Below are 25229 nucleotides of genomic sequence, written 5' to 3'. Positions count from 1 at the left end.
GAAAAATGGAATACAGAGGGCTTAAGAACAGCAGTAGGAGTGAGTGAGGAGCTGGGGACTCCACCTGGAGGGAAGAGTGGGGTTTCTCCTAACTTAACCAAAATGCCAGGGAAAACTCTAAATTCAGAAAGGACTTGAGTGATCAGGGTCACCACACAGAGTAAATTCTATGAGGTTGTTAGAAGGGTGAGTGGCAACCTAGATGGGGCTGAAGGGGTTGAGATGAGATGGGATAGATGAGGGGAGGGTTAGGCTGGAATAGAACAGGGATGTGACAACAGGGACCCAGATTGTGAAGGAAGCTCATCCAACAAGAAATGAGGAGTCTGGATTTCGTTCTGCCAGAAGTTGGAAATTTTTTTACCAAGGAAATGGCATCCTTAAAATTCTCCTCAAGGGATCACTGGGCAAAGGTGTGGACTATGGGCCACACCTAGTGGAGAAGCCTAGAGGCCAGATGTCCCTAAGATAAAACTAATGAGGCGTATGACCCATCAGAAGGGCTAGGAGTGAGGCCAAAGGGCATCCCCTCCCCATTCTCTATAACATGGAGCTGGTAAGGACTCGGCTCCACATTTCATAAGTCAGGAAATAGACTGGGGGTGTAGCTCAGTGGTAGAGCACTTGCCTCACATGGGTGAGGCACTGGGTTCCATCCCCAGCTCTGAAGAGGGGGGAAAAAAAGTCAGGAAACAGGAGGCCCAAACGGAAGATGCTTATCGACCAAGCTCACATAGGAGGCTCAGGTCAATTCTAAGTGAGCTGAGCATTTTCTTCTTTTGATCTCTTAGGAGGAACACAAAGCTAAATACCAAGGCAGGCTTACTTCTCAAGAAAGAGGAATAAAGTACTTATAGTAAGACCACAGAATCACATTCCAGAAGTCAGGACCAGTCAGGGCTGAATTATAATATCCCCCAGCATTTGTTTCATGCATCATAATTCTCAGAATCCTTTGCTTTGAGACTCACCAGCACTTATATCATTATTCCCATTTTATAGGGGCAAAAACGGGCCACAGGAGGCAGTTTGCTTGGCATGCTGGCAGGTAGTAGAGTCAGGAAACGAACCCAGATGGGCTGGCACCAAATACTCAGTCTACGTGACCTTTCCAGAAATAGGACCCTGCTCCACACTTCTGAGTTGGTTCTTAGAGGGGAAAGGAACAGGAACTCTTGGCCAAAAAACCTAGACTTAATAGCAAAGCTCACGGCCCCAGCCTTACCTGTGTGTGTGCGGACATGCCTCTTCAGGTCAAAGGTGTCGTTGAAGCCCTTGCCACAGAAGGTGCACAGGTGTCTCTTTACCTGGTTGTGGCACTTGAGGTGACGGTTGAGCATACGCTGCAGGCGGAAGCCCTTGCCACACAGGTCACAGCTGTGAATCACTGAATCATTGCACGTGCCTGTGGTGTACTGGGAGCAGAGAGAGGTCATGAGTGTCCAGAGAAATTACTTGGGGGACCTGCCTCCCTGTGTCTCTAGGTTTGCCTGGTAGTGGCTTCTTCCCCCTACAACTCCTCCAAAACCAAGGGAGCTTGGTTTTGGAGAAGGAGAAACAGTAACTGGCAGATCTTTCTGATGCTCATTTTCCCCTTCTCTCTTAGAAGAGACCTCTGGTTTCTAGCTGTGCATGCTATCTTACAACAGCCTTACAACAAGATGTGACCATGTGACCAGCTGGCTAATTAAATAGAAATTTCCTTAAGAGGGAAAGAGTGGCTCCAGCTGGTTAGAGACCCAACAGCCACTTTGGATCATGAGGTGAAAGTAAGGGCTAAGGATGGAGAAGCAGAAGAAAGGAATCTGGCTCCTGTTGTAGATAACCCAACCGATTATTTCCTCCTTGTACCTCTGTGTGCTCCATCCATCAAGACATGAATCTGGGTAGGACTTATGACCACTGGGACCAACAGAGTGCAGTAATAATGTGTCAGCTCCAGTTCTTAAGGGATTTTGCAGCTTCCACTGCTGCCCTCTGGGAAGCCAGAGGCCTTCTAAGAAGTTCAAGGCCACCATCTTCTGAGGAAGCCCAAGCTAGCCATGTGGAGAGCCAGAGGCCATAACACAGTGCCAGATATGGATAAAGCCTCCTTGGATCTTCTCATTTAACCCAGGGCTGCCACCAGCTCAGTGAGTGACCCCCGCTAATGCTATCCAGAATATACTGCTTAGCTGAGCTGTGTCCAGTTTCTAATCTACAAAATCAAGATCAAACAAAATGATCACTTGAGGAAGTGATTTAGTCAAGACCTCACAGCTTCATTATGTGTAAAGTCAAAATCACCAAATTCCAACCTCCATTGGAATTGCAGAGGTTTTTCAACTGCATTTGCTGCCTCTAGGAAGGAAACTGAATCTCTAGCTATATAATAAAAAAATACATATCTGATAGATTCAAAAGTTATCAGATCAGATGCTTTAGAAAATGGATTCATTGCTGTACCGAAATTCTGTTCCCCTAAGGGCATCCCCTCCCCATTCTCTGTACCATGGAGCTGGTAAGGACTCGGCTCCACATTTCATAAGTCAGGAAATAGACTAAGGGTATAGCTCAGTGGTAGGGTGCTTGTTTAGCACGTGTGAGGGCTGGGATTGATCTTTGGCACATAAATATCCCACTGCAAAGAAAAGCCTATCTTTATTTAATCATCACTAGCAGGAAGAGCTGGTCCTTTCCTGGTTCCACACTAGCTTCAAATATCTTCCACTCATCATATTAGAGGAGGTATTGCCTCCTCTAAGACCCAGCTCAACTGCTCCCTGGCTGACACTACCTTCTCTAAATATGGCTACCCATGCCCAAACTGTTCTTCACTATCCCCCTTAAACTAGTACCTCTCAGACTTGAGGGTACCCACATTCGAGGGAATACCAGGGAGATTGTTAAAATGCAGACTCTGGTTCAGGAAATCCAGTAGAGTCTGAGGTACTGCATTTCTAGCCAGTGCCCAAGAGCTGCTCCTGTAGATGGTATTTATGGCACTTGAAAAGTGGGTAGCTCAGGGCTGGGGATGTGGCTCAAGCGGTAGCATGCTCGCCTGGCATGCGTGCGGCCCGGGTTCGATCCTCAGCACCACGTACAAACAAAGATGTTGTGTCCGCCAAATACTAAAAAATAAATATTAAAATTCTCTCTCCCTCTCCCTCCTATCTCTCACTCTTTCTTTTAAAAAAAAAAAAAAAGAAAAGTGGGTAGCTCAGTTGTAGAGTGTTTGCCTAGCATATGCAAGGCCATGGATTCACTCCTTAACACTTAGAAAAGAAAAAGAAAAAAGCAAGGCTAGACTAGAATACTAGCCCTGAGTTCAGTAGTCCTCCTTTGGCATCCTTTGGGGATTGGTGCCAGGACTCTGCAGATACCAAAATTTGTAAATGCTCAGGTCCCTTATACAAAATGGTGTAGTTTTTACACATAACCAATGTACAACCTCCTATATAACTTAAACCATCTCTAAATTACTTATAATATCTAATATGATGTAAACGCTATATGAATAGTTGTTAGACATATTGTTTAGGTGACATTGGCAAGAAAAAAAGGTCTAGGGCTGGGAATATAGCTCAGTTGGTAGAGTGTTTGCTTCACATGCACAAAGCCCTGGGTTCAAACCCAACAGCGCGCGCGCACACACACACACACACAAGTCTATACATAATTCAGTACAGACACAAAGATTTTTTTTTAATAGGCAGTTGGTTGAATCCACAAATGTAGAAACTGCCGACAGAGAGGGCTGGCTGTACTCCATTCCACTTCATTCCAGAGGTTTCATTAGGCACATGAGTTCCTTTAGAGTTCACACGGTCTCCTCAACTCAGGGCCTTGAGGACAGTCACTAGTGTCCACTCACATTCCTACCTCCCTCCTCCCTTCCCAGCGCCCCAAGGCTAGCCCCGGGCAGGTGCAGTCAGTAAGTGTTGACAGGCAGCTGGGAACAGATGGCAGGATGCAGGAAGTCTGGAGGGAGGCAAGAGACCCCAGAACAGGGTTTTCTAGTTTGCCTCCTCCTCCCTTTTTTTTTTTTTTTTTTTTTTTTTTGGTGGTTATGGGAATTGAACCCAGGGCCTCACACAAGCTAGGCAAGTGCTCTACCACTGAGCTACACCCTGGCCCTTCTTTCTTTTTCATTTGCTTGGAGTTTAATTTTTCTCAGTTAACACTGAAGTGGTCGGTCTGAAACAAGCCCTGTGCTCAGAGTCAGTGGTTGATCTGAAACAAGATGGCTCATTGCCACTGTCTAGCGGGAAGCAGAGAAGTCATCAGGCAACTGAGATCTGACAGGTCAGAGGCACCTCGGGCGAGCACCAACTCCAGATGTGGAGTCCTGGGGAAGATGCTTTCAGAGAAAGAGGGCCCCTCAGCCATGCAGAGATGAGGAGGAACCCAGGTAAATGGCAAAGAGGGTTCAGGGAGAGGAGAGTGGGAAACAAGGGACTATGTGCGGTTCAGTGGGGGCAGCCAGAGCCTGGAAAGTATTTAATGGAGAAAGCAACAGTAGTGGAGAGAGGTAGGATCCCCTCAGGGATCTACCTGGGCGACCCTAATGGAGCTGAGATATATACAGGAGGGCACCCCTGGAAGGATAGTCACAGGGGTCAAGTTGGATGGCCCAACTGGTTGGCCATCTTGGACCCCCTATTGCCTCACACCTCAGAAGTGCTGTTGCCCTGCCTCTGTCCTGCCTCTCCCAGAGAGGAAGAGGCTGACTCTGGCCTGAGAAGACCCAGCCATGACCAAGGTCTTCTTGGCACCAGGACACGGTCTCCTTGTCCAGCAATTCCCATCCAGATCACTGCCTCCCTTCAAGGGATTTCTCAGAGAGGAAACGTGTTCCACAAGTACTTTGAGCTTCTGACGATCTCATCCACATAAGGTAAAGGTAAAGTGAGAGATAGTGAGGGGCTAATGAAAAAGAACAGAGACAACTCACCCTCCCTCACAATTCCAATATAAAGTCTGTAAAACTCTAGGGCTGTCTTTTTTAAAAAAAAATTGTACCTCGATTGAATCTAGGGGTGTTTTACCACTGATCTTTACATCTCCAGCCCTTTTCATTTTGAGTGAAGGTCTTGCTAAGTTGCTGAAGTTCTCCCGGGTGGCCAGGGCTAACCTTGAACTTTTGATCCTCCTGCCTCACTGAGTCACTGGGATAATAGGCATATGCCACTATACGCAGCTCCAAGAACTGAACTGTCTTTTGAATGTCTTGTCAACCACAATTAAAACCTGAACACTAGTTTACTTTTTATTTACCTTAATCTTTTTGGTAAATTCCTTTTATTTTTTTCCCCTTGTGTTGCTAGGGATCAAACTCAAGTCCCCTTGCATGCTAGGCAAGTATTCTACCACCAAGCTACATACCCAGCCAATACTTTTCTCCTTTTTTTTTTTTTTTTTTTTAAAATCCCTCTAGTATAGGGACTGAATCAAGGGGTGATCTACCACTAAGCTACATCCTCTATTCTTTTTATTTTATTTTGAGGCAGGGTCTCACTAAATTGCCCAGGCTGGATTTCAACTTGTGATCCTTTAGCCTCAGCCTCCGGAGCAGTTAAGATTATAGATGTGCACCACCATGCCCAGCTTTCCTGTGGTTCTCCTACAGCAGAAGTTGAAAGTCTCCAAGTATCCTGCAGCAGAGGTTATTTTCCCATTTCTCCATCTTTTTGTAAACCCTACTTCCTGGCATTGAAAACAGCCACCACTGAGACTCCTTTAGGGAATTCACTGGGAGGTACACCCTACCATTCACTAAGCACTGCATGCCACCCTTATGACCAACACAGCCACCAGATGTTAACAAATTATATTGAAAGCCTAGAGAGAGACTTGTTCAAAGAAAATGCAAGGTTAGTTAAGTGGTAAAATATTATGGTTGATGAAGTGAGCTTCTGCCAGACTATCAGCAGGCCTGCCAGACTATTTCACTTCTCAGAGAGGAAGGGATATTTGCAATATAAATTCCTAAATAAAAAAAATTTGTTCCAAAAAGTGTATTTCACATCTTGTGCTTTGAAATTTAGTCTGTGATAATAATAGCCTGAAAACTACTTATATGTCCATCAGAAGGTACTTATTAAAAAATGATGGTAGACCCACTCAATCAAAGCAACTAGGAAAAGACTGGAGGCAGGGGCAGTTCATATCAATTGCCAATCCTCTGAGTGAGCCCTCTTGGATATCTAGTGTAGGGAAGGCCCTGGAAGACTCCAGCCCCAGCTGCCGTCTAGCTGCAATCATAAGATAAATTCCCAGGTAAATTACTGCCCAGCTGAGCCTTGGCAAGTAGAAGACACAATATAGATTATTTTTAGTTACCAAATTTGGGGTTACTTGTGTATCAAGACTGGGTAAACTGGAACAGTAATAAATGTATCACATTCTTTCCAGAATACCAGATCTGTCACATTTCATAAATATTTACTTATTTATTTGATTACTTACTGTATTCATTTTGGTGCTGGGGATGGAAGCCACAGCCTTGTACATGCTAAGCTCATTCTCTACCACTAAGCTGCACCCCCAGCCCAGATCTACCACATTTCTGGAGTTCTCTCCCAGGATGGGATGCATGACACAAAACATTTTCTGATTCCTGGAAGGACATTGCTTGAGCCAGAGGACCAATTCTCCCTCCCCAGGTCACATATTTGTTCACTGGGCACTTTTATTATGTTTACACAAGTTTGTACCAAACACTCTACCTCCTAAAAGTTCAAAGGAGAGTTTACCAGTCTTCCCTTATTACTCCATTCTACGAATACTATACCAAATTACATCTAAGATCTAAACTGAGACCTAAGTCACATTTTGGTCATATTGGTTATGATTGTGGAATAGATACAAGAAATGCTGAGGAATCGGATGAAAACCTAGCCCTGGTTATTTGTGTGATGTGAAATGTCATTTAATTTCCCTGGGTCATAGCTTCCCTAAATGTAAAAATATGAAATGGTCCTATGTGATCTCTTTAGCAGTATCAGGAGCTAACAGTAGGGTTTGTTTTCCAACTTTCTAAGCTCAATTCCTTCTCCACAGCTTACAGTCTGAGGGATATAGGCGAGTTACATAACCTCTAAACCTTAATTTCATCACTTGTAAAATATGAATCATGATATTTGCCTCTTGGAAATAAATTAAGGAATTAAGGAAGATAAGCTACTTTAAAAAGACTTGGCACTTGTTAAGACCTATTGCAGTTAAACCAGCTCCAAAAATCTGCGATCCTAAATAAAAGGTAATTGGTCAAAATCTTTAGTTTCTCAGTGTGCTTTTGAATTTTTCTCTCTGCAGTTTTAGAACAAGAGAACTAATCTTCAGTGTGAGCTACAAACCCCCCAGTCCTTCATCCACAAAGCTATAATCCCAAAAGCTCTGAAAACTAACATTTCTTTTCTATCTCCCTGGGCAGTGAAATCTGACCCGAGCTGATGTGAAAATATGCGCAGACTTTTTTCCATGTAGTGTCAACATTCATGTGTTTTGATACAGAAATTATTAATGCATTTAATTATAGGATACTGTTCCAGACCTGCCAAGGGTGGTATTTACATCTTGCTACTTTCTGAAAAAGCCTAATAGTCTCACCCTGAATCCAAAATTATCACTTTGTAAAGTCTTATTAATGAAGTGGGGAAATTATCCTAGAGGATGGGAAATGACATCAGTCTGGAAATTAATTCAGGGCAAGAAAGATGAAGAGCAAATAAGCAATTTTCCAAGTTTTTGGCTTGTCTTATTCTTCTGCTCATAGTCCTTTCTCTGCAAGATCTCTGTGTGTATGTATGTATTCATTCATTCATTTATTCATTTATTGGTACCAGGGATTGAACTCAGGGGCACTTGACCACTGAGCCACATCCCAAGCCCTATTTTGTATTTTATTTAGAGACAGGGTCTCACTGAGTTGCTTAGTGCCTCATTTTTGCTGAGGCAGGCTTTGAACTCCAGATCCTCCTGCCTCAGCCTCCCAAGCCTCTGGGATTACAGGGTACGCCACCAAACCCAACTCAGCTTTTGTTTTAACAAACAAACAAAATTCCCCTCAAGTCCTTCTAAAAAGAACAGGCTTCTGCAGCAAACCCAAAATGATTATTGTATCAGGGCTGCGGAAAATGTCAGGAGCACCCAGGGAAGCAGGGATCTCACCTGGCTCTATGACCAACTTCAAAGCTGGCTAAGATCACTTACCTGTCAAACTTCTAAAGCAAAACCAACAAAACGGGGGAACAACTCCATTTTCCATTATGATTTTTCCACTAAACCAGTTTATTAAATTAATGGTCCTAGGACTGGGGATGTGGCTCAGTGGAACAGTACTTGCCTAGCATGCATAAGGCCCTGGGTTCTATTCTCAGTACCATTAAAAAAAAAAAAAAAAAAAAATCAATGGTCCTATTTACTGTGGAAAGCTACTCTGAGTTCAAGACTACCTTCCAGTGGCCATTTGGACAAGATTTCCACTGACATGTTGCCTATGCCTGAATGCTCACAGCATGCTAAGCTAGCATATTTTCCCAACTTCTTATGAATTCAGATTTCCCTCCATTTAACATGTAGGCTGAGACTTCACAACTTCCCTAACAAGGCAGAATACAGAGCCTCAAAGGCAGAGGTGATGAAAGGAATACCTCCTTATAAGCCAGAAGATAAAACCAAGGCTCAAAGACATATAAACTATCTGTGGTCACCTGGCTTCTAAGGTACCCACATTGAGATTTTTAAAAGTGAAACTTGCGTTATACTCTCCTCAGTACAGGTCAGGGCAGGACAGGTCCATGATCTGGGATTGATGTTGGGAAGGGGGAGAAGAAATAAACCTCATAGTTCAACTTGTATCTCCATGAGGAACAAGTTCAGATTCCTTAACATCAGACTCAATAAAGGCTGAAGTGTCAAAGCTACATGTTGACCACGGCTGTCATATTGGATGGTGTAGTTGTCCCACAATGCACAAAAATGCTAAAACAAAGATTTTTGGGTTGGGCTCTGCCACTAATGACTGTGAGGAATTCAATGAAAACTTGAGATAGAATTTTTCTATCACCTCAGAAAATTCTATCCCAAGATAGAAACTTAGAGCCCATGGGTAGGGCTTTGGCTAACTGTGAAGAATTCAATGAAAACTTTCTGGGCTTTTCCTTTCTTACTCAGAAAGTAAGGAGTCTGGGCCATATAAGTTTCCAAGTTTCCAGCGGTGAACCCTATGATTTGACAATCTCAGTATCAATTCCAACTTCTTTTGTTGGGCCTTCCTGTACTATAGGGGCTGAGAGCTGCAAACTACACTTCCCAGACTCCCTGGCAGCTATAGTTTAAGAGGAGTCTTGGATTCTACCAATTGCACACATTTACTGGGGGATTTGATTTCAACCCTGAGTTAACTGAGCTTCTGCCCAATTCCAGGCAGGAGACAGTCACCTTACACTCTTCATTAACAGAAGCATCAAGCCATAGAGGCAGCAGCTTCCTGGCTGGGCAGCAGCCATAGTTCCACAAGTGACTTAGTTTCTACAGTGGGGCTCTTAGGGTCATTCCTGAGAGCCCAGTTTGGTTCATTTAGTACCATTTAACTACTCATTCTTTGTTTTAATTAGCTGCTGCGGATTCTATTATCTGCAATTAAACTCATGCCATCCCTTCCAACAATAAAAATCCACTTCACCTTTATGCAAATTTAAAAGTGGTCTGAGGGGCTGGGAATGTAGCTGTTATAGAGTGTGCTTCCCATGTGCAAGACCCAGAGTTTCATTCTCAGCACAGCAAAATAAATAAATAAAGGCTAAATTACTTTAAAAAAATGAATGAATAAATAAATTAACCTTGATAATTCATTCTTAACATTTTTCCAGATCCCCTTTTCCTCTTCTTTCCTGTGTTTTCCTTCAATGCTGTCACTCATGTCTATGGACAATTGTCTTCCTTGCCTGCATTCTTGTTCTGTGTTGATTTGTATCTTCCTATGAGTCAGGCACTACTGCCAGGTGCTGGGAAATGAGCACAGTAGGCAGTATTCTCTGGCTTTGGTGGGAACACTTTAAGGAGTCTAGTCAGAGTGCTATAAAACCTGTAATTCCAGCTACTTGGGGGAGCTGAGGCAGGAGGAGGATCACAGGTTCAAGGTCAGCCTCAGCAACTTAGTGAGATTCTATCCCTACTTTTTTTTTTTTTTTTTAAAGGGCTAGGAATGAGGTAGTAGAACAGTTGCCTAGCATGCAAGGCCCTGGATTGAATCCCTAGTACTGTTAAAAAAAAAAAAAAAAGTCTGGTTAGTCAAATATACAACAGGAAGATAGTCAGCAAGTTTCACTGGGGAGAGAGGAAGGGTATTCAATTCTGCCTTGGTAGATAGGTGACAAGAGGCAGAGTTTCGAGACAGAACTTATGCTCCCTTCTAATATCAAATCGATAGGTTTTTTAAAAACAACCAAAAACCATGTTTCAGAACAATGCTTAGAAATAACTAATTGGCCATCACTGGAGAATTTTGGTTAGCCAATTAATTATCTTCATTCATATATAACAGTAAGGATATAACATGTCAAGATCATTGTATTGTCATGTGCAACTAATAAGAAAATGAAAAAAAAATAACAAAAAAAAAGGAATCGAGCATTCTTCTGCCTTTCCTGGATGAACTGTCCCAGTAAGAAACCAAATAAGGGGCGGAGGTTGTGGCTCGGAGGTAGAGCACTCGCCTGGCATGTGTGGGGCACTGGGTTGGATTCTCAGTACCACATAAATATAAAATAAAGATATTGTGTCCACCTATAACTAAAAAATAAATATTAAAAAAAAAAGGAAACCAAATAATAGATGGGGGAAGTCTCTCTGTAAAAAAAATGGGCTTGGTTTGTAGCTCAGTGGTAGAGCGCTTGCCTGGCATACGTGAGATGTGATCCTCAGGACCACATAAAAATAAACAAAGGTATTAAATAAATAAATGAGCCAGGGGACCTGGAGATGTGCTCAGTGGTACAACATATGTTTAGCATGCATAAGACCCTGGGTTCAATCCCCAAAACCACACACATAAGAAGAAAAGAAAAAAAAAAAAAGAAAGACATATGTAAGGGCTGGGGATGTGGCTCAAGCGGTAGTGCACTCGCCTGGCATGCGTGCGGCCCAGGTTCGATCCTCAGCACCCCATACAAACAAAGATGTTGTGTCTGCCGAAAACTAAAAAATAAATATTAAAAAATTCTCTCTCTCTTTAAAAAAAAAAAAAGAAAGACATATGTAAGCTCATAAATGAAGAACAGAATTGGAATATCACTGTTTTGCAATATCTGATAATCCGAAATATTTAGCCACTGAGCATAACAGTTGCTAACAAATATTCAGTGCCTCTTGATGGAAATATACAACCCCACAGTGACATATTCTAGCCAAAATAAAATAAATCTGGTCAAGCATGTAGAACAGTACTACCCAATACAACTTTCTAACGGTGATCAAAAGATTCTATTCTGTACTGTTCAATATGGGAGCCACTAAAAAAACAGCTAGTGTGGCCAAAGAGCTTAATTTTTAATCTTACTTAACTAAAAAGCCACATGTGACAAGGGCTATCACACTGGACAGTACAGCTGCAGCGCCAAATACCCATTTAGAGAAAACAGAGAGGACTGAGGAATGTTAAAACCCCTTGGTGATACATTCAGCAAAATCCAGACTGTTGGGAACTCCACAAAACAATAACCCATTTCTTTAACAATTAACTTGTAAGGACATAAAAAGAAATGGAGGGAAAATGCATCAATTAAAAAAGACTGAAAAACGTTGCTAATCAATTACAATGTGTAGACATCATTGTAGACCTGGTTAAGCAAACTGGGGGAGGGGAGTAGGAATTTATGAGATATTTAACAATAGTTCATGTGGGTGTGATCATGTATTTACCTATTAGAGGTACATTCTGAACTATTTATACTCGCAATACAGTCAGGCATTGCTTAACGCCAGGGATATATTCTCAGAAAACCTTGTTAGGCAATTTCATCATTGCGCGGGCATCATAGAGTGTGCACTTACACAAACTAAGCTGGCTAAGAATCACCAGACATTGTAATCTCTGGGGACCATAGCTGTATATGTATATAGTCTGCAGTTACTCCGTGCATGACTTAGAGTGACGTCTGAGATTTACTTCAAAGTCATGTGTGGAAGGATAAAGGGAGGTATGTATGGCAAGACTGGTCAAGGGCAATGGTTGTTGGGGCTAGATGACAGATACATACCACTCTGCCTTTGAAATTCTCCATAATTAAAAGTGATGGGGAAGAAAAAGAGTACTCCAAGTTCATATATCTCTCACGACTGGAAAAGTCACACTAGAGAGATAGGTAAAAGATTGAGAGCACTTTCAAAGAATTCTAAACTCAGCTGTTTTGTTTTTGGATACTGGGGATTGAACCCAGGGTGCTTTACCACTGAGTTACATCTCTAGCTCTTCTAATTGTTGCTTAGAGCCTCGATAAGTTGCTGAGGCTGGCCTCAAACTTGTAGTCCTCCTGCCTCAGCCTCCCAAGTCACTGGGTTTATAGGCATGTACCACTGTGTCCACTAAACTCAATTTCTTTTACCCACAGGAGAGGCCAAAGGAAGAGAGAAAAGTACAGGATGGATAGGAGAACAATTTCACCTGCTAGACTGTATTTGATTCTAGATTTTCCTAGCCACACTGGGGAATAAATAATATCAGTCAACTGAATTAATTCCAAACTTGTTTCTGATAAGACTCTGGACAAAGGTAATCAGTATTTTCTGGGTTTCTCTAACCCACAGCTGGAGATCTACAAATGGTTCTATCACAAAAGGAATCAAAGAGACCTGGCATGAACACTGTCCTAGATATACGTTATCTCCCCTCCTCAATCTGTTTTGTAAAATTACAGAATCCTCGGTATTAAAAAGACAATTTCACAACTTGCCCTGAGGTCCCCAGTCAAAAGGCAGCTGGGATGGACCACATTTCCTAACCTGCCTCCAGGACTCCTTTTCTGATCCCCTCACCACATAAACAAGAGCAGGTTGCCAAATCCAAGTCCCTATAGCAGGCAACACAATGTTAGACCTTAGCAGACCTTGCTGTATGTCACTGTCAGCCAACTCCCTGTTAGACAGTTTGTGCATGCACAAAAGAGCTAAATATTTTGCATTTGTTATCTAACTATTTAACCAACACCATGCTTCTAAGGCCAGTTCTATTATTTCCTCATTTTACAGATCAGGGAAGAGGCTTTGAGGAAATAAACTGTCTATGAGGACAGATGGTAGGATTTGGTTTTCCTTCTCAAAAACCTTCCAGAGCTTCTTCTCCAGGAGCATCCATGCTTCTTGACTTGGCCCCCTGGACCATCTCACCCTGTCCTCCTTTTCCAACCTTATACCTCCACCTCTCCCCAACAGCTGCGTCTCCTATCCTTCAGTCACCAGAGCTCTGAGTCCTTTCCTTATTCAAGCTGTGGGGCTCAGCCCATACCACCCTAAAGCCTGCCCTGCCAGCAATTTCCACAGCCTTCAAATCCATGTCAAGCAAACTTCCCTATTTGGAAGTGATCACATCTTTGCCTATTCATTCTCCTATAACAGTTAATAGTATGTATGTTTCCCCACCAACCCAAACAGTATCTACAGTTACTGGGCACCTTTAACTTATTTATTCTCACAACTCTGTTAGGTAGCTATCATTGTTAGCCCCCATTTTACAGATAAGGAAACTGAGGCCCAGAGGATGAGCAACTTGCTCAAGGTCACAAGCTAAGAATTGACAAAGCTGGAGCTTAGATGCTTAACCACAACTGAAAGAGGATTCTAGAAGGAACACCCAGATGGGAGCATTTTCATTGCCTTGCATACTGCAGGCACTCCATAAAGTAGGATGGTTTGTTGCCTCCCTATATAGGATACAATGGCTCAAATTTGCCCTTACTCTTATCATTAAAGCCCACTGCCCAGTGAGGTATTAAAGCATGCCATCAGGCTGGGGACCCTAGCTCATGGTAGAGCACTTGCCCAGCATGAGGCCCTGGTTCCACCCTCAATACCCCTACCCCAAACAGCAATGCATCATGAATGGTCCTCATCCTTGAATGGCTTTCCTTCTCTTCCACTTAAGAAACTAATTCTTTTTTTTTTTTTAATATTTATTTTTTAGTTTTCGGTGGACACAACATGTTTGTTTGTATGTGGTGCTGAGGATCGAACCTGGGCCACACGCATGCCAGGCGAGCACACTACCGCTTGAGCCACATCCCCAGCCCAAGAAACTAACTCTTAAAGAAACTTTGAGTTTAGCATGCCTTGCAAAGAACTTTAGAATTGCACAACGTGCTAAATTGTGGACAATTTGATCAGTCATTTGAAAACCCACCAATACTATGGCTGATATTCTAAAGGATCAAAGAATACTAATACTAAGATTTTTCTCTTTGAATTAGAGGCAGAGAGAAGGAACCTGAATGCTATCAGTAAATAAAAACTCCCTGGGAAACTATGGAGAGAAGGATCCTTGTAGACAAACAGGAGCAAACTACACCACACACACCCTCCCAGCTCTCAAGAACATAGTGACTGATCTTGGAAATGATTGATTTATTCCCTTAATCCAGGGTTCCAATGGCGATATTTGCTTGGGGAAGGAAAGAAAGCCCTCAAATGTTAGATAAGGGACTAGATCTCTCTCACACCTCCCAGTTTCTCTTCAGGGGATTCTGGGCAATGTGGGGTGGGGGGACAGAGGGGCAAACTGGCTACAGTCCCTCCCAAAACAACGGTTGTGATTGTCTCTCCAGCCTGGTGATAAATATGCAAGTGGGACACTTTGTAGAATTTCCCAAAGGGCAGAGCTACCAGCCTCACGCAAACCGTTCCCACCCACTTAACCCCACCTGGCCCAGAACCACCACAGGCCAGCTGACTTTGAACCTGAGCAACACTCTTTACTGCTAAATAGCAGGCGCAGTTGACAATATCCTTTAAAGAGGTCTTTCCTCCGGATTCTAGCTCTAGCCTCAAACCACAATTCATAACCAAATGCAACCCCGCCTACCCCTGAGTCAAGCCCCAGGAGCCAGGAATGTGCATGGGGAGAGGGACTGCCTCTCTCAGGAAAGTTAACTGCTGCTCTCACAACCCCCAGCTAATGCCTGTATTCTCCACCCCAATCTCCCCCACCCCCCTCTCCGGCCATGGTGGCAGGACCGCCCTAAAGTTATCACATACTTTGCAGAGTGGCACTGTAGCCCACCACGCTAGAAACCCAGGTCAGGTGACTCATAAAACACCACCCCCTACTTCTGGCTGGCTGTGAGTCCGTAGAACGGGATTCCTTAATCCTGGGGGGTAGCGGATCCTTTGAGCAGGCGATCATGGAACGTCTACCCAAAAAAGCGCCCATGGGCACCTAAATAATGTTGCCTACAATTCTAGAATTCTTGATGGAGCGCCGAAGCACGAGAGTAAAAGGGAAACAGACGCTCCAAACCACTAGGTTAAAGGCTCTAAAGAAATTCTTATGTGAACCCTTTTATCCATCAACTTAATTCACCAAGATTTGAGAGAAACAACGAATCACAGTGCCCAGTACAGGCCTCCCGTCTAAACACTCCACAATTGGTACTAGGAATAACTATGGTTGCAGATGCCCACTGTGTGCTAAGCTGCTTCAAAACACAAAGGATATGAAACTCTAAATCACGTGGCGCAGGGGGCTTTGCCCCAGAGGATGGAATTTTTGAAAGCCCTCGTTCTTTTTTTTTTTTTTTCCTGACCCTGCAATCCCAAAACCCGGTTATGAGTCAGGCCTTGTGCATAGAATGGGCTGCTAAAGGGAGGAAGTGGTCCTTGATCCCTCTTGACAGTTCTAGAGGCCACTATCGGCGTCAGGCGGGGCCACCCCAGAGGATTGAGTCCGCTTTGGAAGCGGGTCCACTGGGCGAAGTGGCACGGGAAAGAGGACGCGCGGAGAAGCCCTGGCCGCCGCCCAGGGGCAGGTGCAGGAGCGGTGTGACCCGCCAGCTTGGGGCGCGGGTGCTGGGGTGCGCGGGCGGGCGCGGCAGGGAGGGGCGCCCGCCCCGGGAGCCCGACGCCAGGGCGTGGTGCAGGTGGCGGCGGGGGCAGAGTCGACACCGTACCTTGATTTTTGACCTGGCAACCGGGCGCTGCTTTGCTGCCAAGTGTCCATCTGGGTCCTCGGCGTCGCGGGGCTCGGGGGTTTCGCGCTCCAGGGCGCGCGGGGACAAGCTGCTCTCGGCGCCTCCAGGTTCCCCGGCGCTGCTGCTGCTGCCGCCACCGCTGCTGCTGCCGCCGTCGCTGCGGCAGTCCTCGGGGGGGTCGTGGAGCAGACAGCCCAGGACCACTGCAGAGGGAGGGAGGGGCCGCAACCGATAGACTCACACACGCGGCGTCAGGCACGGGCGCCCGCGGCAGTTTGACCTGCGGGCGGTGCCGCAGCCACCGCCCCGCCCCGGACCTGGGCACCAGGCCAAGTGGGCAATGTCGCCGGGGTATGCGAGTAAACACCCATTTCGGCCCCTCGAACTACTTTGGGGTGCTGGGGTCAGATCCTTAGCCCCAAACCGGTGCCCACGAGGAACTGAGGGTCATGCGCGGTGGAGGACCCCGCGCGCCAAGTTTCTTGTGCGCGGGGAGGCGACTCCGACCTCTTCCAATCTAGCTTTAGAGGGGTTGGCGGACCTTCATGCACCACCACCCCCCTGAGGACGTGGGATTGAATGTATCCCTTTTTGGTTTTCAACCTCCTTCCTGGGCCACCTCCGCCCGCGCGGCAGCCAACGGTCCTGCCGCCGGGCAATTAGAGGCTCCCACTAGGGGGAAGGGAGCGCAGGGTGTCCCAGGCTTCCCAGCCTCACTCCCCTCTTTTCTCCGCCTGGAAGACCCTAGCGTCCTCCGCCCGAAAGAGGGAGCTGAGGTGGGGGGAGCCCAGCCCCGACCCGTGAGTACCGAGAATTCGTCCGCCCCTTCCCCCACCCGGAGAGCCCCGCGCCCAGGCCCGGCCCCCGCGCCGCGCTCACCTGGGATGTAAGCGTCTGCCCTTTTTTCATCCGGGAGCTCATCCCAGCTGCGGACCGTGACTCCCGGGCTCCTCCTCTTCACCAGGAAGACTTTGGGCATGGTGGGGTTCCTTTGCCAGGCTGAGGCCCCCTCCTCTCGACTGTTTCCCGCTAGGGGCTGAGGTGGCGGCTGGGTCCCCAGCTCCCGGCGGTCGGAGCCCACCTTCCCGCCTCGCCTGCCCTCTTCCTCTCCCCCCCGCCGCGGCGCTGCCCGGGCCTCTCCCCCGCACTCCCGGAGACTCCCAGCCTCTGGGCTTGGCGACACCTAAGCCTTAAATCGCGGGTGAGACCACGCCGGGAAAAAAGTTTCATAAGGTGGAATAGAAAAGGCACCAGGAAACTTGGGAGTGAGCATGCGCCCTGCAACATAACGGTGTCAACAAGCTCGCTACCTGTCCGACCGGTTCCGGCGGCCGGGGCTGCCTGTTCCAGCCCTTCCTTAGGCATGAATGTTTGCAAAAGAATTTAACGTCTGATTCTTCCCCCCTCCTCTTTTTTAAAAAAGAAGGGCATTTTTTATTCAGCCCTCTGCCCCCTTCTCCCTTTACGTGCATCTCAGAACGAACTCCTCGAGGTAAACCGCAGGTCGGCTGCCTGGGACACCCCTCCCCCGAGTTAGAGCCTCCCGGGAGTTGGCCCCCACCTCCCGAGTGGATTTGTCTCAGACGAGCAAGCCAGAAAATGGCTCGATTTCTCTAGACCTGGTGGATCGCTCCAGAGGCTTGCTGAAATTTTGGTGGTCGGAAGTGGGAGGCGGTGGAGAGTCTCCTCGGGACTCTAACCTGGTAAAGGGGAACGTGAGGGTTTGAGCTTTGCGGTGGTCTACAACAGAATATACAGTAATAAAAAATAAATAAAAGGTAGCATCTTTGGCATATGTGATTTTACTAATTTGTGCCACACAATCTAAGAAAAACAAGGTTTGCTCCTTTAAAGCAATGTCCGCCTCAAGACCTTACATCCCAAGAGCCCCTTCACCCCAAATAAATACAAGGTGGAAACAAAAGCCAAGTGCAGGTTATGCAAACGCAGCTTCAAAGCCAGTCTCCAGCTCTCGCCTACTCACATTATTGCCTCCCCTAACCACCTGATCCCCAAATTCTAAGACTAGAAAATGCATTTCAGGAAGTCAGGAACTGAATGCAGTTACACCCTCTTTCTCCTCTTTACCGGGGAGGTGGCTGGAAAGTTTTGTTCTTATTTTTCTTTGCATTTTTTTCTATCTACTTTATTCCTGGAAGGGGGAGGAAAAGAAAGAAGAGGGGTTGGTAAAAGATGTTAAGTTTCTAAGGGCGGTATGCTCATTTTGGGAGCGGCGCTGCCCCTTCCATGGCCCAGTTCCGTTACGCCCAAGGCAACCTGCCCTGCCTGGTCACTGTAGGTGCCCCTCTCTGGGGTACCAGCTACTGGGGGTTGCGGAGTGGGAACATCTGGCCAGAGGTGTTCTAGCGGCCGCCGCTCACCCGGCCGGCGGCCTCACCTGTCTGTAACCTGACCTGCAGAGCGCCCAGCCCAAGGGGCGGGGGAATCAACACAGCGGTTTTCCTGGTCTTCTTCCGCCTTGGAATGGCCTTTGGGGACACCGCAGCCTGGTAACGGATTTCTCGGCTCGGCTGGCGTATTCTCAGGGCGCACGGCGAGGGGGCGCAGCTTTGCCGGGGTTGTGGAGGGGACAGGCGCGCCACGGCTCCAGACCTGCCTTCAAGTATTCGCCCTGTCTGAACTCCAGATTTTCTCCGAGAAAAAACGATCCAAGAATGAAAGGGACTTTGATCCCTGTGAGCCAGAGGAGGAGGAGGAGGAAGACATTTCTACAGCAGCACAAGAAAGGAGGTTTCTTTCTTGGCTACAAGGCTGATGGCGCAGCTTCTGGGAGACTCTGCAGATGTATTTTTATCTGCTAACGAACCGGAGATTTGCTAGAAAGAAGGCGCTGGGTTGAATGAAAGAGTAAAAAAGGGGGGGTGGGGGAGAGGGAACTATGCAATCAGAATTATCCCTCATCTTCAAAAAATTTTAAAACCTCGTTGAAAATTCCTATTTTAGAAAAAAAGGGCAGTCAACCCCATTAGTAAAGCTTAAAAAAAAAAGATTTCTAATCAATGAAAAGACCACTTTATCTATTTCTGTTACTTGTGAAGACTATAGAAAAAAAATATATGCCACAATGAAACCACTAGTCTGTATAATTATTATGCACCAATAAAAACTTTTTTAAAAAAATTATAGAACAGTGGATATATATGCCTAGAAACCTCAAAAAACACAAGTAAGTTTAAGGATTTGGAAAAGAAGAATAAGGGATATAACTATATCTATTCTAAGATTATCGAATACACACTTATAATAGCTGCCAAGTGTTTCTTTGGGAGAAAGAAATTCTAATAGTGTTTTCTTTCTTTCTCTTCTGTTTTTTTCATGCTCATATTTGGCAAGGGTGTACCAATGCTATTACCATATACAAAGAACAAACTTTTGTCTTTGTTAACATTATTGTAAGTTCAGTTTTCTAAATACTATAGGAAAATAGAGTAACCTCTCAAGTAGGATTGAATGAACCCAATTCTTTAAAAAACCTCAGGCTTGAAGTTGGAGGAGACAGAAGACATGGCAAGGTCTATACCCCACCATATTGGAGGTGAGAGTCCTGTACAGTATCTTTGAACTATGTATCCAGTTCTCTTGAATACTTTCATTTCACTACCAAACAGCGATCTATTCTCTGGTTAGATACCAATGATAGTTTTTCTTTCTACTATGTGGAAATCTGCTTCTCTCTGCTTCCATGTTACCTCTCATTTGGTTCTGGAGCTACTGCATCCCTGTGTCCCTTTCTCATCCTGATAGTTCCAAGTCCGTGGCAGCAAGCATCTGTGTTCTTACTTAAGACTTATTTTCCCCAGTAACGTAGAGTCAAGTTGAAACCTGCTCAGTGGCATCCTTAGTGTGCATAGTAATAAGAAGAGGTTAGGACTATTCCTAAATTTTTTTCTTTTTAGTTTTTATTAATGTATAGTATAGTACCATGAAAATGGATGTCAGAAGTATACAGCCTGATATATATATTTTAAGTATTTTTGAGTTGTAGATGGACACAATACCTTTATTTTATTTATTTTTATGTGGTGCTGCGGTTCAAACCCAGTGCCTTGCATATGCTATGCAAGCCCTCTACCACTAAGCTACAAACCCAGTCCCAGCCTGATATATTTCCTAAAAAACTGACTTCACATGTGGGAGCAGCCTTCAAGAAAAAGACAAGACTGCCAATTCTCATCACTCCTTTCAACATCAGATCAACGTCCTTGAAGGTACCATAAGACAAAAAAGAAGACATAAAGGTATAAGGGTTTCAAAAGAAAAAGAAAAAAAAAAAGAGTATTTGTAGTCAGTATGATTGTCTACATAGAAACTCAAAAGAATTTGCAGGTGATTATTAGAATTAAAATAATTTAGCAAAATAATCACATAGAAAACCTATTGGTGTCTATATCAATTACATTTCTAAATGCCAGCAACAATCAGGAAAATAAAAAGTCTAATGGGGAGAAAAAACTTTTGACAGGAAAAAAAATTCTAAGTACAAAGATCCCTGAAATACATTTTAAAAAATATTATCCAATTTTGTGAATAAACTTAGGAAAGTTTTTATTAGAAGACATGAAATAAGATATTAATCAATAGAAAGATTTACCATAATGATGGATTGGATGACTTAGAATTAAAAAATAGCCAAAATCCCTAAATTCTTCTGCAAATTTAATACAAACCTCCAAAATACTTGAGAAAAAAAAAAGTTCTTTATTGCAGAACTGACCAACTTGTCTTAAAATTTCTGTGAAAGAAAAGTCAAAATATTCCTGATGCATAGACTTAATCAACTTGATTCCAGTGGTAATTAGAATGGTGAGTGGGTGATGTTCCCAAGCCCCTCATTAAGGATGCACCAGAATACAAAGAATGTGCATCCAGAGCTCAGCTCAGCAGGAATCAGCCCTGAGTCCCAGCCAGGGATGTGCCTCGTGGGGACCCCTGGCCTGAGGTTTACTCCGTCTGTATACATACTCAGAATTTTCCAAGATCTCAGCAGCAACTCCACATTATCGGAGCACGTTTGTGTCTGTGAAAGGATGGGAAAGGAGGACCTTACCAACTTGAGTCTTTCTTGAGGAAGACCACCTGGTGTTTTCACATTCTCCAGCATCTCCTATCGTCCAGCAACTTCAGTCTCATTTTCTTGGGAAATTGCTCCTTTTCCACTCAGCCAGTGCAGTTCTAGACAGGCTAACTCCACCCCTCCTGTGGGAGGTGGGCATTTAACTCAGTTAGTTAGAGCTTCTGTCAACTTGGCCACAGTGATTGCTTCAAGGGCAGAATTGAGACCCTAACAGAACCAACTTTGGTTGAGATTCTCCTTCCCCTGAGCTTGAGGACAGGATGCCATATAAACCTGGGGCAGCCAACTCTGCTGCCAGCAGCCACCTGAGACTAATGACAAGAAGAAAGCAAAGCCAAGAGATAGAGTCCCCAATACAGTGCTATATCCAGCCCTGCCAGAAGCAAAATCCATCCCTGGAGTAGTCAAATTATTTTTTTTTTCTCTTCCTCTCCCCTCCCTCTCCTCCTTTTCTTTCCTCCCCTCTCTCCCTCCCTCCCACCTTCCCTTCTTCCCTCTCTCCCTCTCTTTCCAGTTAGGGTGGTACTTCTTCATTTGCTACCAAGTTTCAACTAAACTCTTATTAAAGTGATACCTGCTCTCTTTGTCCTACCAGTGACCCATGGAAAAGACTGTATCCTTTTCCAATAAACTTCAAGCTGGTTCTCCAAAGGCCACGGGAGCCCAATAACTTTCTAGCTTGCTCTTGTGAGACAGAGGATATGGCTCTGTACATTAAGGATATAGATAGATAAATAGATAGATAGATAGATAGAAACAATTTTCCATCATTTGGGGGTAACATGAAAATATAAATGTAATTAAATGGCTAGGGAGTGATTTGATTATTATTGTAAGAATTACTGTTCTAATATGCTTAGGATGCTTAGAGTCTGAATGAATCCAGATCCACAAACTCAGGTGTGTAAATAATGTCATGTGATTTTATTTTAATTTCATTCCACAGTTTCACCCCAAGTGGTAGGCTTATAAAATAGCTGCCTTCTTTTCCTTCCCCTCCACATCTTATCCCCCAAAACGGGTATATAGGTTATTCCTGCTGTCTAGATCCAGAGCCTCTCTCTCCCTGAACAACCTCCCATCTCTCCCTCCATGGGCATGTGTCTACATCTTTCTCTTCCCCAATCATGCATTATATTTTTTTAAATACTGCAAGTGTGCACGGTGCGGTGGCGCACACCTGTAATCCCAGCAGCTCAGGAGGCTGAGGCAGGAGAATCTTGAGTTCAAAACCAGCCTCCGCAATGTGCCACAGATTGAGCACAGAGGCACTTAACCACTGAGCCACATCTCCAGTCCTTTTAATTTTTTTATTTTGACCAGAATCTCACTAGGTTGCTGAGACTGGCCTTAAACTTGTGGCTGACCTCGAATTTGTGATCCTCCTGCCTCAGTCTCTTGGATTACAGGCATGTACCAATACACCCAGCTTGTGTTAAAGTGGAAGTGTCAATTGAGAAAGTTATTTTGTTTATTTGCTTTTGATCCTTCTGGTTATTCTGTTTATTTGCTTTTGATCTTTCTGATTAGGTTCAGGAAAAGTCTTCTCTTGGTGCCTATTAGAATTTTTTTCCTCTCCTGCCTAACCTCCTGAGTAGCTGGGATTACAGGCATTTGCCTCCATGCCCCACCCCCAAAAAATTGAACCCAGAGGTGCTCTACCACTGAGCTACATTCCCATCCCTTTTATTATTTATTTACTTGCTTATTGGTACTGAACCCAGGGGCATTTTGCCATTGAGCTACAAACCCAGAGTTTTTGTTTTTGTTTTTTTGAGACAGGTTCTTGCTGTTGCCTAGGCTAGCCTTAAACTTGCTATCCTCCTGCCCCAGCCTTCAGAGTAGCTGGAATTTCAGAATTACAGGTGTGCACCACTGTGTCCGGCTCTAATGAGTCTTTGATACCTTTCTAACATTAATTAAATTCCCTTTCAAGAGCAAACCATCCTCATATTTGGGTTCTCTAGCAGGCAAGCCCTAGATATCTGGCAGAAATTAAATAACATTATTTTGTTGGTGTATATTTATATATTTTCAGCTTTTCCCTGTGTTTATTAAGCATGTGACATTTTTCTAGTTTTTTTGGTCATTGTTTTATTATGTTAGTTTTTTGTGGTACTAGGGATTGAACCCAGGGGCACTTTACCACTGAGATACACCCCAGCCTGCCTTTTATTTTATTTTGAGATAGGGTATCACTAAATTGCCCAGGCTGATCTTGAACTTGTGATCCTCCTGCCTAACCTCCTGAGTAGCTGGGATTACAGGCATTTGCCTCCGTGCCCCACCCCTCCCAATGATATTGTTCTTATGCAAACAATATTGGGTTCCTATTTCCAGTAGAGATGTATGTAACATCTCTTTCCTAAATATGTCTATTTAATGATGAGTTGATGTAAAAGTAAGTATTAAGCAGGTAATAAATATTATTCTAGGTTATCTAAGGAGCAGATCCCAAGAAGGGATTAATCATGCAAGAAATTTATTGAGGGGTCATGCCTGAGAGGAATAGAGAGGGAGTTCACAGAAGGTTGGGGAACTATCAGACCAGGATTGATGGCTGCTCTGAGGTGCTATCTGAGAGTGGGAGGAAAAAGGAGGAGTCTGGTGTGAAGTGCCTTAGACTACCAGGCAGTATTTTTTTTTTTTTTTTTTTTAATGGTACTGGAGATTGAACCTCAGGGTGCTTTACCACTGAGCTACATCTCCAATCCCTTTTTATTGTATATTTTGAGACAGGATCTCATTAAGCTGCTGAGGGTCTCACTAAGATGCTGATGCTGCCCTTGAACTTGCAATCTTTCTGCCTTAGCCTCCTGAGTAACTGGGACTACAGGCATGCACCATTGAACCCAGCTGCTAGGCAATTCTAAGGCAGGTGTAGCAAGGACTTTGGGGAGTTCTTAGCTAGTCACCTATCAAAGGAGTACCCTGATGGTACTCTACTGCTACAGTTCAGATCTTCAATGTCTCCAAATTGTCCATGTGTTAAAGGCTTGGTCCTGGGACCATAGTGACCATAGGGAGGTGGTGGAACCTTTAGGAGGTAAGGCTATATGGCAAGAAGCTAGGTCACTGGAAATGTGCCCTTTAAAGGTATATTGGGACCCTATCTCTCTCCCCTCTGTCTCTTTTGCTTCCCAGCTGCCATGAAGTGAGAAGCTCCTCTACGCCACACTTCTACCATGATGTACTGTGCTGCCTGAGGCCCGAAACAATAGGACCAAGCGACCATGGACTGAAACTTCTGAAATCATGGGCCAAAATATACTTTTTACTCCTTATAATAAAATTGATTTCTCAGGTATTTTGTTACAGTAATGGAAAGCTGATCAACATACCTAAAGAGTTCTGGCACTGGTTGGAGTAGCTGAGGGGAGTATGGTTTTGCCCCCAGGGCTGTAACAGTGAGTGGACTTCAGAAAGCAGTGGCTAAAGCCCCAGATCCATCACATGCCCTAGAACCAGGCATATGAGTGGCATAGTCTCAGAACTACCATATGATAAAATCCTGCCAGTGATGTCAGAAAGAATGATTTGTGAGCAATATTGTGCTAAAGGAAGGTGACCTTTTAAATGGAAGAGACCGAACTTCAATGTCATCTCTTCTCCCTTCTTGCTCTCACTCTGGTAGGCCAAAAAATCCATTCCTTCTCTGCCTCCCCAAAAGATAACCAGGGCTTGGTGGTACAGCAACTTTGGAGGCTGAGGCAAGAGGACCACAAGTTTGAGGCCAGCCTCAGCAAATTAGTGAGACCTTATCTCAAAATAAAAAAGGGTCTGGGTGCAGTGGTGCATGCCTATAATCCCAGTGGCTTGGAAGGCTAAGGCAAGAGGATCTCGAGTTCAAAGCTAGCCTCAGCAACTTGGTGAGGCCCTAAGCAACTCAGCGAGACCCTTCAAAGGCACAACCCTTCAGCACTTTCAGGGGTCAGCTAAGTGTGTTCTTCAAACCCTGCCCTCTAGTCCTTGTC

General features: G+C 44.7%; 1 protein-coding gene across 1 annotated transcript in view; it reads right to left on the bottom strand.

Moving 5' to 3' along the window:
- The window catches only part of Ovol2 (ovo like zinc finger 2), a 29487-nt gene extending 12348 nt beyond the window's left edge, over positions 1-17139 (bottom strand). Inside the window, exons 1-3 of the mRNA XM_076848930.2 lie at positions 17040-17139; positions 16140-16363; positions 1226-1415 (exon numbers count right to left, since the gene is read on the bottom strand). Coding sequence (XP_076705045.2) covers positions 1226-1415; positions 16140-16363; positions 17040-17139 — 514 coding nt within the window. The remainder of the gene's footprint in view (positions 1-1225; positions 1416-16139; positions 16364-17039) is intronic.
- Positions 17140-25229: the final 8090 nt, after the last annotated feature.

This window comes from Callospermophilus lateralis, chromosome 3 (assembly GCF_048772815.1).
Source record: "Callospermophilus lateralis isolate mCalLat2 chromosome 3, mCalLat2.hap1, whole genome shotgun sequence".
Classification (NCBI taxonomy): Eukaryota; Metazoa; Chordata; class Mammalia; order Rodentia; family Sciuridae; genus Callospermophilus; species Callospermophilus lateralis.
Note: the sequence above shows the minus strand (reverse complement) of the source record. Positions and strands in the feature narration are given on the sequence as shown.